The sequence below is a fragment of the Phyllostomus discolor genome, chromosome 6, assembly GCF_004126475.2.
Source record: "Phyllostomus discolor isolate MPI-MPIP mPhyDis1 chromosome 6, mPhyDis1.pri.v3, whole genome shotgun sequence".
Classification (NCBI taxonomy): Eukaryota; Metazoa; Chordata; class Mammalia; order Chiroptera; family Phyllostomidae; genus Phyllostomus; species Phyllostomus discolor.
Window position 1 is genome coordinate 13,135,429 of NC_040908.2, and position 16,352 is coordinate 13,151,780.

Sequence of the window (16,352 nt, forward strand, 5' to 3'; positions counted from 1 at the left end):
AGATGGAGCTGGCTGGAGCACCAGGGGACGACGGGGTGAGCACCAGTTACACGCAGGGACTCCAGAGTGGGAGGGGCAAAGCTATCCCCCTTCCTAGCTGCTCCAGCCCCCTTGGGGGGGTCCACCGTCACAGTCACCGCCAGCCACCACCTCACAGAGCTGGCAGGAAGCAGCTGGGTGTGATCTTCAAAGCCAATCTGACAAGGAAATGAGATTGGGGTCCAGAACCAAGCACCCCTAAAAGGACCAGAAGACTGGCTACCGGCTGGGAGCTTACTCCTGAGCAACTGAGCAAGGGATTGAAAGCCTCGGTTTAATTTGATCACCAATTACTAATTTGCTTTATTCCAAACATGAAGTTCACCGTCCCATTTTTTTTCTTTTTTCTTTTTCTTTTTCTTTTTTTTGAATGGAAGCCCCTTGGCCAAGACAGACCTGGATGTCAATTTTACTTTGGCGGGGGGAGAATAGGTAGGGGGAGGTTGAGGGCTGACTTTACTGGTGCCTCGAGTTGCAGGTCAGTATCACAGTTGCTAACAGAAGAATCTTTTGACATCACCAGGGGCAAAAGAGAGAGAACGCTACCTGCGAGAGGAGAGCACCTGCTAAAATAAAACCTCCTCCTCGTCCTGCCTTCAGCACCTAGCAACTTCTGGGATTGACAGTCTACCTGCAATCAGGGCAACAGAGGTAAGGAGCTGCAGGGCCGACTCCACAAAGTCCTGAATCCTGGGGAGAGCCGCCGGGCGCCCCGGCCGCGCGGGTGAGTGCGCTCCTTATGCGTCGGGACAGAAATGTTCCTGTGTATGCGTGTGGGACTGATTGGCGTGGGGCTTCTGGCCGCGGCGGGGCCCGGGGCTCAGCACCCTGAGCCCCCGCCCCCCCGCCCCCACTACAGAATATTTCTTATACGTGACCCTATCTATGTATTTATATAGCGCCTACGACCATAGGCGCTGTGTTTCTAGGGATGCGAACTTGGGACCATGTGCTTGACAGCACACCTCCCAGCCCTGCCGGTCCCAGGAGGTGCCATCCCCCCTCCCATTATAAAATATATATCTCTATATGCCACATATCTACACCCCACCTATCCAGGCAAGCATCTGCCCATTGGGCCCTCACCCTGGAGCCGCCAGTGCCGTCCCCGCCTACCGCCAACGCCGGGCTGCTCGCCTCGGTAGGAAGCGGAACCAAGTGTCGCGCACTTGGGGCTCCAGGTGCTGCTGACTCGAGGTAAGAGCACAGCTATCATCAGACCAAGCACTAGAAAAGAAATACACACCACTCCAATCACACACACACACACGAGGAGAGAGACGGCCGGGCCTCCCTCCAGCCCTGACACGCGTGACTCCGGAGGAGGGGAAGTAGAAGAGAAGAGGGACGCACCGGAAGGCCGGCCGCGGGGACTGCCCGGCCGCCCAGCTGCCAGCTGCACCTGGTGGCCCACCTGGCCCGAGGGGCGGGGAGCCAGGGCACCAGGGCCACCGCTCAGCTCACGTAGAAGCACCCTGCTCCCCGCACCTTGGTTTGAAACCTAAAGGGGGGGGGTGGGGTTGGGTTTCTGTGTTCTGAACGAAAAATCTGAAAACAAACATAACTGTAACCAGAACCATAAGAGTAAGGACAACAAAAGGTGTCATCAGCCTCCCAGTTATAAAACTGCAGCCTTTGGAGATGACCAAAAACATCACATTCCAGGGCCAGCAGCCACCTTGTGCGCAGAGGGTGGATGGTGGGGCCTCATAAAAGAACACACAAAAGGCGACTTTAGACAGGAAAGCACCAGTACGTTTTGTATGTTTTTTTATTTGCTCCAGGTGGGGTTGGAACGGTCACTGCCCTCACTCTGGATTACTTCTGATCCCACCACGAGGAGCCCTCGAATCGGCTAATGTGAGAAACTTGGAATGAAGACCCCTCCTCCTGCCACCTTGCTGAGGGAGTCTCCCTTTTTTTTTTTTGAAAGCAGAAATAAATCAAAAGGTTTATTGCGTGATCCTGGATGAATCCCGCTCTCAGCTGTCCACGGTCCCGGCCACCTCACCTCCGCCCCGCCCCCCACTTTTTGGCAGGGAGAAGCGGGAAAGCGCTGTTCCCAAATTCTCCTTCACCTTGCTGCACACCAAGGGGGGGTCAAAGCCCACCTTGACGACAATTCCCCCTCTGAGCTATCTCTCCCTCTCTCCATCCTTGGTTAAAACCCTTTGCACATAAGGCAACGTGGAAGCTGATGTTTTTACTCATCTCGCTGTTTGAAAGCACCATTATGAAGTCAGGTTGTACAGTAGTTAACAGTACCTTTTATATATATAGCTCATATCTATCATATATATATAAACTGTAAACAAGAGGTAACAGCGGCTTCTAGGAACTGATTTTCTTCAAGATTTCCTGTGTGGTAGGCACCTGAAATACTGTATAAAAGGGTCTTGTGTGGTGTTCTCGTCTCCCTGCTGCTGGCTGGGCTCTGTTTGCATGGCCAGGAATGGTGCTGGCAAGACAGCTCAGGGGCTGGGAGGGAGCTCTGCCTCCTCAGTGTCTCTCTGTCCTCTGTCCCCTGCTTGTGCTCCTATCTGATCAGGCTAGAGACAACAACAACAGAAAAGATATATAGTAAAGAAAAAAAAAATCCAATACCAATATATAGATTTCTATAGAATTTCCTTTTTTCCCCCCCATCTCTCTTTCTTTATCTTTCCTCTGCAAGGTATTGTTACTATTTTTTTTTGTTATTGATTTTTTTTGCTGCAATAAAATCCCTCTTGTTTCAGTCACAGCAAGAAACAAAAACCCAAACGAACAGAAAACCCCTCTGAAAAAAAAAAAAAAGAGTAGAAAATAAAAGGTTTGACCGAAAAAGGCGGGCCGGGCGGGGAGGGAACTCGGTTTCGTTTTTAAATAGGACTCAAGGTTAACATTGAAAAACCAGGAGATGATGTCCAACCCTTTCCACAAGGCAAAGCCCTCCGGTCTCTCCGCCTCTGTGGTTGTGGAATTCCTTTGTCTCTTCTGGGTGCTGCTACTTCTCTCCGTCCTCACGTTCTTGGTGTTTTGTTGTGTTTTGTGATTTTTGTTTGTCTGTTTGACTCTGTCACTAGCTGAGTTTGCCCTCGCGTCCCTTACACACAAGCAAAGTATTCCTTCAGCGGAGCGAAGAGGTGGCGGATGACCGGCACGCTCCACGACCGGCCGAGCAGTCTCTGCCTCGCCAAGCGGCTCATGTTGGAGACGTCGGTATAGTGGACAGGGAAGCCAAACACCCTGGGGAGGAAAGGCAGAGAGGGGCACGGGTGAGCGCCGGGGCGCAGGCCTCGGCTCGGGCACCCCGGTGCTCTCCTGCAGGTCTGAGGCAGGTAAGACAAACCACGGCCTGGGGACCTGCCACACGGCAGAAGCAGAGCTGGTGCTGGCAAAGAGTGCCCCCGGGGCAGGCCCCGCCTGAGGTTCAGGGCCACGGTGGGTAACCCAAGTCTGTAGATAACCCCTCCACCTGTGCCTTCCCCTCCTGATCCTACTGTCTCCCCTCAAGAAGGGGGGGGACCTCCAAAGGGGCCAAACTCCTGCCTGACCCCAGGGGGCCTCCCTTTGCTCTGGTCATTTGTACAAATTGTCTGGCCTAAGTCACAGGGACACAGAGAAAGGCATCTGTCTGCGAGTCCAGTTTGCAACCAAATCCAGGCGCTCAGGCTAGAGGGCCCTGCTGGCCCGGTGCTGTCCTGCTTGGCAGGTCCGTAAAAGGAGCAAGCACCAGGTCAGGAAGCTCCCAGAGCTGCCATGCTCTCCTGGCATGCAGCAGGGCCTCTGGGGGCCGAGGCCTCGTGGACTGACTGGTTCCTAGATGCATGCCGGGAGATGCCTGGGAAAACCGCTGCTCACACGGTGCCTGCGGAAGACAACTGGCCTGGCCAGGAGAGACAACCCCCCACCCCCCCCACCCCGCAGGAAAGCAGTGAGAAACACACCACACACACCCGGGACGCCAGCCCACGGCCCTCGGGTACCTTTCCATTTCAGTGCACCATAAGATGTCCTCTTTCTCGTTCATGAAGACGGGGAATGCTGGTCTTTGCCCTGCTTTATGGAGTTCGACCTAGTAGTAATGGTCCTCACTTTGCTGAACTAGAAGATGAGGAGAGAGGGGTGAACGCTCATTCCCTGGTCACGCCTGCACCATGTGCGCCAGGCACTCGCCAGGGGCTGGTAAGCCCAACCCTGTGCAGGCCCGGTCCATCCGGGGCTCCGGGGAGGGCCCCAGTCATGAGCCTCCGCAGACCCTGCCACCTTGCTCCTCCCTCCTAGTCTGAGGTTACCCAGCCATCCTTCATCCATTCCTGCTGGCCAAGGACCTGGGGTACAGCAGCTTCAACCACTGTTCTTCCTGAGCCTTCTAAGAACTGCTTTCCCTAGTGGTTTGCAGGCAGAAAGATGCCCAACCACTCAGGCTCGAAGGCGCACGCGCTGGCACCTGCCCTCACAGAGCCTGGTGCCTGGTGCCCTCACTCGGGGGATTCTCCAGGGAGGTGGCGCTTCCACGTCACAGGGGAATCTCTGATGCAGAGGCTCAAGCCACAAGTGCCCGCCAAAAAGAGGCCCAAGCAGCTCTAGGGACCTGGGCAAAGGTTTCTCAGTGTCTGCCTCCTGTGGGACAGCAAGCGTTGCTTAGCAACGAAGGGCCGAAGGCCAGCAATGACTTCTTGGCTTAAGATTCTATTTATTTATTTTTAGAGAAAGGGGAAGGGAAAAAGAGAGGGAGAGAAACTTCGATGTGTGAGAGATACATTGATGGGTTGCTTCGTACCCGGCCCCCAACCAGGGATCTGGCCCACAACCCAGGCAAGTGCTCTGACTCGGAATCAAACTGGTGACCCTTTGATTCACAGGCCGGCACTCAATCCACTGAGCCACACCAGCCAGGGCGACAATGACTTCTGATCTTTCTCCCCACCCTCCCAACCGTCCTTTTTCTGGATCCTCTCCTGCGGTCAACTGTGTGAACAGCCCACATGGCCTCCAAAATTGCACCCCCCACGCCAGGTGCACCCAGAGCCCGAGATCCTGCCCTCTGCCCCCTCCCTGTGCCCCCCGCCCTGCAGAGGGCTCTGGGGCCGGCCTAACCTTGGCTATTCTGCCGTGCTCCAGGCACTCCTGCAGCTCCAGCTTATCGTTCACAGTGGACGCCAACGGCCTGGGAGGCAGAAAAGAGAAGGTGACGGCGGAAACCGGGAGAAGAGCAGGGGCACGCCCGGCCGTGCTGCGCCCGCCATCTGACTCACACACGCAAGCAAAAGGGGGTCCTGCCTCCCACGCACATCGTCAGCCCCTCCAACGCCCCCTGAACACCTGCGCACAGGCAGCAGCCATCCCTGGGCCCAGACCCAGCAGCAATCACCCTTGAAGGGAGTTCACACGGAGGGGTCTCAAACTACAAACAAGCAGACAATGCCTGCCCGGAACGGGGAAAACCCAAATATTTTTAATCAGATTTAAAAGTTTAGAAAGTATCCATCGTCACCGAGCAAACACTGGGGGGTGACAGAGTGTATCTCGATCACGGTGACAGGTACGTGGGTGTGCACACTGGATGAAATGCAGCGAACTGTCCCCCTTAAGCGGACAGGTAAAGAGGAATTCTGCGGCCCCTGACAAACTGAAACTCTCTGACACTAAGTGGGTCCCTCCCCAGAGGGCAGGCCGGACGCCCTTCGGAGGGGCCTTTCCCGGCGACTGAGAAACACCTGGTGAAGGTTTCACAGACAGGCCTGCCCCCTGCGTGTGGCAGCCCAGGGACCCCAGCTCTGAGCTCCTCTCCATCCGTGCGTACACACGCGTGCACACACATACAACTCTCCCGGCCGCCCCCGCCCCCGGTACCCCTGCTGGAAGCTCAGGGTTCTAGAACTTTGGAGCTGCAAGAAGCAGACGGGAATAGCTCTCTGGGAGCAAGGCCTGGCAGGAGACCCCGAGTCCGGCTTCACGAGAGCGCTGGACGGTATAAGCCAGCCCGCTTTTCCAACGCACACGCCCACCTCGGGAACCTCGGGGGCACACTGCGAGTCTGTGGGTCAGCTGCCCCGCTGACCCCGCTCCTTCCCGTCAGCAAGCCCTCCGCAGAGGCAGCAGCCTTGCCGAACGGGCACGAGCCTGGGGCAGTTCCCACAACTTGGCGCTGACGGCCAAGCAGGAGGAGGTGCCCCCTTTCAAGGTACTGCCAGGGGGTGTCAAATCCACACTCAGAACATTCTGGAAGGTACTTCCCTCCATAAGAGAGACCTAGAGGGGGCAGACCTCACTGTGCTTTTGAGCTGCTCCCTTTCGACCAGAGTTCCTCTGTTCTCACAGGCCTTTTTTTATGCTGCAATTATTGTACTGAAGAAATGAAATGTTCTTCATTCCTCAACGTTCAAATCTCTCCCTGTGTTCCTTAAATGAAGAGCATCCTTCCAAAGACCTGCAGCCAACTGAGTGTGGATGAGTGAAGTCGGAACCTCTGCCCTGCACGCCGCTGCCTCAAGACCCCCCTCTCCTGGACCAGCGTGCAGCTCAGCCACGGGCACCACTCCCCCAGCCCCAGCCCTGGCCCCCGTGATGGCCTCGGGGGACGAAGACCAGCTGACTCCACCTCCACTGCCAGCACCGGGGAACCGACTCCCTGACCAGCTCAGCAGCAGGTCGACTCTTCTTCTGTGCGGACGGTGCGCTTCTAAACGCCTTGCTCTCGACCGCCAGTTGCTGGTTTCTCAGGCAAGTATATCCCAACCCTGACGCCCCTCCTTCCTCGAGAAGGAAACGAAGAGCATGGCCAAGCAGCAGGCTGGTCAGCAGGTGGATGGCCGAGAGGGCCACCCAGGGACCCCCCTCCACCCGAGGCCGGGCCATCCTGCCGGCAGACACGCCCCGCCCCCCGCCGCCACCCCAGGCCCGGGTGCCATCACCCACCTGTTCATACCAGGAAGGTTCCCCCAGAAGTAGCGGGCCCTGTGCGCAGCTGACACTTCTTTGGCATCAATCATCACAGGGTTGGACTGGAAAACAGCAGGGAGAGTAGCGGTGAGCGAGAAGGGGACATCCGCTCGTCGTGCCAGGAAGTCCTGCTGGTTACAGCCCCGCAGCCTCGGAGGCTCCGACTTCTCTGAGGGGCCACAGAGGAGGGGCCACGGACCGGGTGGCCTGATGCCTCCAGGAGACGCCAGGAGGAGCCCTCACCTCACTCACTGCAGTTGCTCTCACTGGGGCTTTCTGGACCTGCACCGACCAAGTGCACACACCACGAGGACGGGAATGTGCTCGGTCTGCACTGTTTGCTGCAGCAGCCACTGCCGCATCAGCGGCAGGCGGCTAACGAGGCCCTGAAACAGGGCTAGTATGACTGAGGAACTTTAACGTTTACTCAAATAACCACCCGGGGCCGACGGCCACCGGACCCCAAGGCCCTGTCTCACCGGAGAGGCGTTGAGAGAGCCAGCCCCCACGTGTGCACGCACTCCCCGTGCACCCAGGTCGTGAGCCGGCCAGACAGCTGCCTGCAGGGACAGCCAGAACGGCAGCCTGAGGGCCGCTGATCCCAGGACTCGGGTGCCTGGGCTGAGGGCCCGGACCGCCCACCCCCAAAGTGCCTCTGGCAGCAGAAACCCTCTGCGCGGGGCTCGAACCCGGCTCAGAGCCGAGCTGGGACCCCACATTATGAGATGAGCCGTGTTCTTCCCAGGTGACATCGAGAGCACCTGTCACGGTGCCGAGGAGGGAGGACAGCATCTATTTGGGCCTCTCTGAGGTCCCCTTAGTGCAACACCCCCAGCAGCCCAGCCCCAGGAGGGGGCACCCCTCTTTAACAGTCAGGGCCTCGAGTCCTGGGGCCCACAGCCACATACCCCTCTTAGAGGGAGACCATGCACTCTTACGGGGTGGGTCTCTAACGCTGCTCTCCTCCCTGGCTAACTGGGAATCCCTGAGCTTCCCAAACGGGCCCCTCGCAAAGCAGAAGCCCCCCGCCCCCAGCTCCACAGTGCAGACGACACAGGGATAAGCGGCGGGGCAAGGCACAGGTCATTAGTGAACTGGCCGAACCGGGGGCCGGCTATACCTCGAGAAATCGCGAGATGTCCCTCTTGTCACTAACGCCCATGGCCACCACATTCTCAAAGAGCCAGAAGAAGGGGCGGTCATCTCCCTCCTTGGGCCGCGCATCGTGCAGGAGGCGGTAGAATTCAAAGAAGAGCCGGCCTGTGCCCTCTGAGAGGCGGAAGAGAAAGCCGCCGTGAGCGGGCTGTCCGCCGACACAGTGGTGTGGCTCGGGCACGGGGAGGGGGAAGGAGGGCAGGGGTGCTGGGAGGCGCCGCCCCAGGGCCGGGTAACCCAGCGGGAAACCTACATGCGGGAGCACCGGCAGAGAAGGGGTGGGGCGAGCCAGCACCTACCATAGAGTCCCTTGCGGGCGGGGTTGACGATGGAGAGGTCATTGCACGGGCTGCCCCCAATCACCAGATCGAACGGGCCCCACTCCTGGATCTGGGGATAAAGGTAACGTGATGGGCCTGATGTCCGGGGACAGAGGCAGAGAGAGGACAGAAATATCCACGAACGTGGCAAAAAACGTACTTGGACATGGGGAGAGGAGACCTAGCTGCTTTGCACGCTCACCACACACACACACACACAACACACACACACATCATACACACGCACTAGGTACACGCACACACATGCTGTGCAGCCACAGGCCAGTCACTGAGGCCTCTGGGCTCAGTTTCCCAAACGACAAGGCGAAGGGACCAGACTGGGTGACCAGAGGCCAGCAGGGAAGCCGGCGTGCCTGCCCCCGGCGGGAAAAGCAGCCCCTCGGGGAGAAGGCGGTCCCGGCCGCACAGGTGAACAGAAGGCGCTCGGCGCCCTTTGGGATCTGAATGCCGCGGAACGCCCTTCAGCATTCCTGAGGGCCTACGGTTTCAGGGGTAGACACAGGTGACTGGAGGCAAAGACCCTGCCAGAAGCCCTGAGAAACGGAGGCTGGTGACGCTGTCCCCGAAGCATCAGGAGGACAGGCCTCTCACTGCAGTCCTAAGCACTCACCACCTAACAAGGGCCCTGAAACGAGCCAGGGGGCAGCCGGGGCCCCAAAAGGTCAGCTCCCCAGTTCCCATTGCACTCTGCCCATCACCCTCGAGGCGAGGAGGAGAGTGGACGGGGGGGGGGGGGGGGCAAACGGGGGAAAGGTGCAGAACACGCGAACAGGATGCAAGGGGGCTGGCGCTGCCCCCGGGGGCTGGGCGCCAGCGGCGCGGAGGCGGCGGGACGGCCCGCGGCACGGACATACATGCTTCTGCGTGACGCTGCGGACGTCGCCGACGTACATGATCTTCCCCTGGTGCCGCACCATGCCCACCGTGATGGAGTCCTCGCACACCTCCGAGGCGATGTAGCGGTCCACCTGAATGCCCAAGTCCTTCAGCACCAGGAGCCCTGCGCCGGCCGGCAAAGAACACGGTCACTGGGTCGCCTCCGGCACCCTGGTCTTCCTAGGAGAGCCCTCTGGCCAGCGGGACACGCTGGCCAGCCACAGGCCTGAGCCCCGCCCTGCCCAGCACGCTGCTTTACATCTTCCTGCACCAACTGGAACAACAATAACGAGGACATCGAGGCCGCTCCCTGTCTCATCTGATCTAGTGCAAAGGCGGCGGGAGCCAAGACACACAGACTGGGCAGCGTGTGGTTTCAGGGTCCAGCGTGTCGTCCCAGGAAGGACAGTGGCTGGTGTTCAGGTGGCCCCTGCTTTCCTGTTTTCTCCATCTCACACACGCTGGTCCATCTTTCCCGCTCCTCTCCCCAAAACAGCGTGCCCTGCTGCCATCCCACCCGCCCCCCCAGACTCAACCCAGACACTGCCTGCTCTGAAAAGGCCTCCCCCCCCAGTGCCGCCCCCAGAACCACCGCCCTCCCCAGGGAGCCCCCAGCACTTTCGCGCCCGCTCTGCAACACAGAGCAGCACGGATTCCCAACACGGCCTTTCTCTCGGGCTCCCTGTGGTCTCCCAGACAGAGCACGCGCCTCATCCACGGGTTTCCTCCTGAGCTAACCACACTCACTCTCTCAGCACGATCCCTCCACAAACACCTGCCGACTGAGGACACAACCAGAACAGGCCCGAGCGCCAGGAGGAAGAGGCTACAGTGGGGCACTCCCAGCCCTCCTGACAGACCCCCCTCCAGGAGTGCCTGCAACCCACTGAAGTGCGATGTGGCTTAGGGAGGGCTCCCGGCCTGGAACCACAGCTGCACGGAGCACCAGCGCTGAGCTGCAGACAAGAACCACCGTCCGGCCTGGGGTGCCACCCCGACACTGGCTCTTTGGCCAAGGTCCCTGGCTTAGACTGTCCCTCCCCTTCTGGTCACGTGCGGGCCAGTCCTGAGGAGGGCTACTCCTTTCCAAGGAAGCGAGACGCCCTCAGCCCGGGAGCAGGCCGGAGGGGCAGACAATGTCACACCACCCTCATCGAGGGCCTTCCGGCCCATGGGAAAAGCAGCGCCTGCCCAGGGGGTGACCCAGCACTCCCTAAGGACGCCGGCTTCTTCGGCCTGCGACGACGTGCATGTGGGAGGCTCGCCAGAGCGTCAGAGCACCGTGCTCAACAGCGGAGCACACAGTGCACAACCCAGCGGAGGACTGAATAAATCACGGAACTTTCGCTCAGTGGAACCCCACGAAGCGCTGACAAATAAAGAATGTAGTTCTATGCTGATTGATTGATATGAGAGAGTCCCAGTATCATAAATAAGAAGACAAGTTTAAACACTACCCATCTTACCACCCTTTTGTTTTATCTACATGTGATTATATAAACAGACGTATATATGCACACACCAAAAAAAAAACCCTAAAACGACATGCACCAAAACACTAATTACAGGATCACGGGCAATCTAAACGTTCTTTGCTCTCTTGTTTTTGTTTTGGTAGCCCGCCCGTCCTTTGAGGTTTGTGAACACCGTGAATATCATCTCTGACTAGCAGGCGCCCCCCCTCCGTGGGAAAGCCTCCGCCGTTAAGAAGAGTGCTCACTGGACACAGCAGTTCACCGTTAGCATTATGTTTCCTGGAACCCAAAGTTCCTCCTCCAGGGCGACACTCGAACAAGCGGCAACCCTCACTCCGGTTCTGTCCGCCCGGTGAGAACACGCAGAGCTGCACGCACGCCCCACCCAGCCCCGGGACGCCGGTGCCGCCCTCACCTGTGGCGATCCCGTCAAATAGAGACAGCACCCGGATGGGCTTCCTCTTCTCGGCTGGGACAGGTGGTAGACCTTCGGAGGGTCCTAGGCAGGGAGCACACCACCAGCCAGCCGGTGAGCGCCCAGGCCCGCGTGCCCACTGCGGCTCCTCGCGCAGGGCCGCCCCCCCCAGCCCTGCCAGGCCGGCGTGCAACCCAGGCACCTTGGCTCACCGCCCGGCCCTGGACCACAAAGCGCCTCGGCTTCAACTGAGCCCACCCTCCACGGCAGAGCGCCCCAGAGCAGGCCCTAGGCCCGGCACTCACAAATTCCTGGTCGTGGTTGTTGGCGAAGAACATCTGCAGCCGGGAGGGCCAGTCCTCCCGCCGCCGCAGCAGCCCGTAGGTGCCCTTGTGCCCGCACATGTAGCAGTTCCAAGGGTCTTCCTGATGGCTGCCTGGGCGGCCCCTGGCCCACCAGGCGATCCACGCACTCCACGCAGAAGCACCTGGAAGGAAGCCCAGGGTGGCGGAGGGGACCATCAGCCCAGGCAGTCCTGGACGGCGCGGCGGGCCGGGCGGGGTGGCGGGGGGCCGAGGCGGGGCCGCTCACCTGCAGCAGTGTTGTTCCCGAACATGAGCACCTCGCGCCCCCCGCAGCAGATGGTGCAGTAGGACTGGTAGCCGTCGTCGTCGTACTGGTACGCGCACTCCAGGAAGCAGTTTGGGGAGCAGGGGGGGCGTCAGGCCCCTGGGCAGGACCCCAGGGCAGCGGGGGCGGCAGGCAGGCTGAAGCCAGCGGGGGCTCTCACCTCGGGACCTTGACCAGCCCTGGACCACCCATCCAACCAGGGTCCAACCTGAGCCACAGATCGGGGGAGGGACAGCAGTTCTCCGACCCCCGGCGGTGGACGGTACCAGGAGGCCTCAGGGAAGGCCCGGGAGGGAGCTGCGCCCTTTGCCCCTTGCAGCAGCCCTGGGTTTTCTCCTGGCCCCGAGGGCACAGAAACCCACCCGCCGGTCAGCCTGAGCTGCCCCCACTTCACAACGGTGACCGATGTCCACCTGGGGACTAGCACGGGCTCCGAGGGGAAGATCCTCCAGGAGGAAAAACAAGTGGCAGCTCCAATGCCCAAAGCCCAAAGGCCTGTTCCATGGGCTCATCCAGGGGCCACGCAAGGGGCGCCCCCCACGACCCTACCTTGCAGTTTTGGCACATTCCTCCGATGAAGAGAGGGTGTTCGAGGGTCACGTTGAGGCTCCCACAAGAGATGCAAATGTCTAGGGAACAAAGAAGTGGAGTGAGTGTCCCCCACTGAGTCACCCTCACCTAGGACCAAAGCCAGAAAAGCTACAAAAAAGGGGCATGCCGGGGCAGGCAGCCAAAAAGTAAGGCAGAGAGGAGTCTGGGGGGAGCCCCACGGAACAGGGAAGCGCTGGGGGCCCCCGTCTCAGAAGCCCAGTCACCTCTCAGAGCACCAGCCAGGAGCGGCGTCAGACGGGGCAGGAACCCGCCAACGAGAACAGGGCCCTGCCCCAGGGTGACTCTGGAGACAGTCCTTGGGCCCCCGCCCCATCCTGCCCACGCCTGAGGGTCCCCAAGCCAGACACGCCATCACTAGCCAAGGGAGGCAGACCTGGGATGCTCATAATGACCATGGGATGAAAGAAGGGGATGAGAGGTGAAAGGCCAAAAGGTCGAGTTCAGGCAAATTCAATAAAATCCAAGACAGGCCACCCTCTGTGACCCCACTGGAGTGCCCCAACCCTAATGACCAGCCCATAACATGGACAGGAAGGCAAGACTATGGCACCCGAAGACAGGTGTGTGTGTGTGTGTGTGTGTGTGTGTGTGTGAGAGAGAGAGAGAGAGAGAGAGAGAAATAGGCTGGCCGTGGTGGGACATGCAGAAACAGACCCTGTCACTGAGCACTGATGTCCCCGTCATTCAACCTTTTCCTAAGTAGCTGTGCCTCTGCGCCAGGAAGCCCACCTGCCTGGCCCAGGGGCAGAGACCCCCGGCTGCCCAGCTGTCCCGGCAGGACTCACCCTCGATGTTCCGGCACTTTCTGCCGCACCTCGTACACCAGCCGCCTCTGCGGAGGGGAGGGAAGCCAGCATCAGAGGCGGCCACGGGGGCCGCGCCCACGCCTCTGAGTGCCGGCCTCGCCGCGCCACTCTCTCCAGAGTCGGGCCAACTACCTCTTGTGCGTTCGTCGATAATCTCCTTGACCTTTGGGCTTCTCCGTTGTGCTCTTTCGGGGCTTTTTGGCTGGTGGGGGTGGTGCATACGCAGCTGCCTCAGGTCGAACCCACATGTCCGTGTAAACTTCTTTGTAGGGGTTCTTCTCCTCTGGACGGGGGAAGCAGGCAATGAGGTCACGCTTACCAGCTGACCAGGATCCCAGCTCCCTCTCCTCCCCCATTCCACCTACAACGGGGGGAGCCTGGTCCCCCCCTGTTCCTTGCTCCCCCTTCTCTGGTGCCCCCAGGCCAGTGGGGAGCAGGCCATTCTGAGTCCCAGAGCAATACTGCCCCTACCTCGACCCCAGAGGAGGGAGCCCGTGGCCCTCGGTGGAGGCCTTGGCAGCTCTCCCCAGGCACGGCTTTCCTAGGCCTGGCTGCAGGGTCCCAGAAGGCTGGGCCGGGCCCCTGAGTTTACCTTCTGGTGGCTCCAGGCCCTTGGGGCCAGAGGGCTGGAAACCCCCGAGGGCCCACTCGATCATCTGTTGTTCTGCACCTCCACGGCCTTGGCAGTGTCGCTCTCATCGTTGTCATGGCACACTGGAAACAGCTTCCCGGCCGGCTGCTGGCCACCTGGAGGACCACAGGTGTGGGGCGGGTGTCAGGCCGGAGGGCAGACTCCCAGCAGGGAAGGGGCAGGGAAGGGAGGACCATGGGGGGATGTCAGAGGAGAAAGGGGCAGAAAGGGGCAAGTAAGGTGGGGACAAAAGGAGGTCCACAGGGCCCGGCAGGTGGACCCTGTGCCCAGGACTAAAGTGGACACTCTGGCCCCTAGGCCAGCGGTGGTCTGAGCCCCGCAAAGGGCACCCACCTGCAGGACTTCGTAGATGGCCTTGCGGTACATGGGCTGCTTGTTGTAGGTGGCCTGGTGGAAAGCACTGCAGAAGGAGCTCAGCGGCATCAGCTTTTCAACACACACCTGGAGGGACAACCGCCACCCTCGTTTTCCTCCCTCCACGCTCATCAAGCACCCGCCATGTGCCTGGCTACTGGCAGGGGCTGGGGGCATCAAGACCTGGCCCCTGTCCTTGAGAGAACTCAATGCATCGATAAGTAATTACTCGACACAAAGGACCTCACTTGACCTCACTTGACTCAAGTAAGGTCGCACCGAATGCAAGGAATTCTGGGCAAGGGGTTCCCAAAGGCCGCAACTCGGCAGCTATGCTAGCTCTCTGAGCCACCAGTGCAACCTACTTATCTCCCGGGCTTCTTTCATTCACACGCACAGAGTGGGGGCAAGCAGAACCCACCACTACCCTCCCATGCCAGACCGTGCCGCCAGCCCGAACTGTAGGCCCTGGGACCGAGACCCCTTCCTCCCCCAGGCTACCGCCAAACCCCGGGACTCACCACCGAGAACTTGCCGTCTCCGAACCACATGACCCAGCGGGTGCCTTCGGCGGCGCGACTCCGGCCCGTCATCCACCAAGACACAATGCGGCCTGGCCACCAGGAGAAGCCCCGCAGTTTCCCCCACACCAGCTCCCCAATGCCAAAGCCCCGGCCGTCCTGGAGCCCCAAGGAGCACAAGTTATTACACAGCGGTCACGAGGCCCTGCCCCCCGGACCCTCCCCACGGCAACCCCAGCCCTGGGCATCTGAGGGTCAGGACAGCCAGCGGGGAGCGCCACGTGAATGGACCAAAACGGAGCGACAGCGGGGAGACGCAGAGGCCTGGGACCAGGTGGAGAGAGGAGCGCAGGCCGGGAGGAGCTGGCAGTGGAAGGACCCGGGACAGAGCCGGTCGAGGCGGAGGAGGAAGCGAGCCGCTCACCTCGTACTCTGGTTCGTCATCGGCTGCTTTGGTGGCGTTCTTGTCCCCGGTGTCAGCCCCCACGGGCTCGGGCGTGGTGGCCACAGTGGGGGACGCGGGGTCGGTGGGCTGCTGCACCGCAGGAGGGCTGGCCTCCTCCACCTTCTGAGGGTCGCCAGACCCCTGGTTCTCCTCCACGGCGTTCATCACTGCGATCACCTTGGCTTTCTTCTCAGCCTGGGGAAGAAGGGACAGAAGTTACCTTGACCTCTCCGGGAGTCAGCAAGGCCACCTCAACCTTAGGGCGCTCTCCGCAATCTCTCTGGGGTCTGCAGACAGTGACGGGAGGTACAGGGCTGGAGAGAGTTCTTCCCTCATCAGTGCACCTGGCCTGCCACGAAAACAGAGAGACTTGAAGGTGAGAGGTGGACGCCAACCGCCCGGCTCACTTCTGGCCTTCTCTCCCGCCTCTCGGGGACACCTCGCTCCCCGGTCTCATCTTTCCCGACCTGTCGCCATGAGCACTTGTCCGTTCCCCCCCACCCCCCCGGACATGGAAAGGTTAGTTCCAGTCGACCCAAATCCGTGCACCCTCACTCAGGCACCGTCCTTGGCTCCACCCTCTCCTCATCTCCCAACCAAGAACTGGATACTCTCATCCGTTTCCCACAATTCTCCTGGCCAATCAGGAACATCTACGTGGCTTCCAGACCGACCACCTTCCCAGTTTTGTTGTGATGTTCACTGGTGATGAAAACCACTGCTGTGTGCTTAGCGCGTGCCTCCTTCCCCGGCTGCCCAAACACCGCAGAAACGCCCCGCAAGAGCTTGCCTGCCCGCGCCACGAGGAAAGGCGCACAGAGCAGGAAGGGGTGAATCTGCGAACCTCTCGGACCCATCCATACATACATTATTCTCGCAACAACCGCTTCCAGAGCACAGACATCCTCTCGGCCACCCCAGCGACAAGCTCGCCCGGGCCCCAGCACTGTCGCAGAGGGACAGCATCTCCCGCCTCCGGTTTGAGCCTCTGCCCTGCAGGCCCGTCCAGGCCCCTCCGTTCCTCCTCACACCCGGCTCCGGGATATTCCCATCCCCCCAGAGACAACCGAGAAATCCTTGGTACTTAGCTCTGAAGACTGTTCC

At 60.1% G+C, this 16,352-nt stretch overlaps 1 protein-coding gene across 1 annotated transcript in view; it reads right to left on the bottom strand.

Moving 5' to 3' along the window:
* Positions 1–403: 403 nt before the first annotated feature.
* The window catches only part of DNMT3A (DNA methyltransferase 3 alpha), a gene marked incomplete at its 5' end in the record, with an annotated part of 72,015 nt that continues 56,066 nt past the window's right edge, over positions 404–16,352 (bottom strand). The window contains 25 exon segments of the mRNA XM_036027735.1: positions 404–3,267; positions 4,008–4,062; positions 4,065–4,125; positions 5,122–5,191; positions 6,943–7,028; positions 8,087–8,235; positions 8,421–8,511; positions 9,317–9,462; positions 11,229–11,297; positions 11,300–11,312; positions 11,534–11,655; positions 11,658–11,684; positions 11,687–11,715; positions 11,820–11,829; positions 11,832–11,931; positions 12,408–12,487; positions 13,256–13,274; positions 13,276–13,300; positions 13,402–13,445; positions 13,447–13,559; positions 13,869–13,934; positions 13,937–14,023; positions 14,258–14,369; positions 14,804–14,962; positions 15,228–15,443. Coding sequence (XP_035883628.1) covers positions 3,126–3,267; positions 4,008–4,062; positions 4,065–4,125; positions 5,122–5,191; positions 6,943–7,028; positions 8,087–8,235; positions 8,421–8,511; positions 9,317–9,462; positions 11,229–11,297; positions 11,300–11,312; positions 11,534–11,655; positions 11,658–11,684; positions 11,687–11,715; positions 11,820–11,829; positions 11,832–11,931; positions 12,408–12,487; positions 13,256–13,274; positions 13,276–13,300; positions 13,402–13,445; positions 13,447–13,559; positions 13,869–13,934; positions 13,937–14,023; positions 14,258–14,369; positions 14,804–14,962; positions 15,228–15,443 — 2,091 coding nt within the window.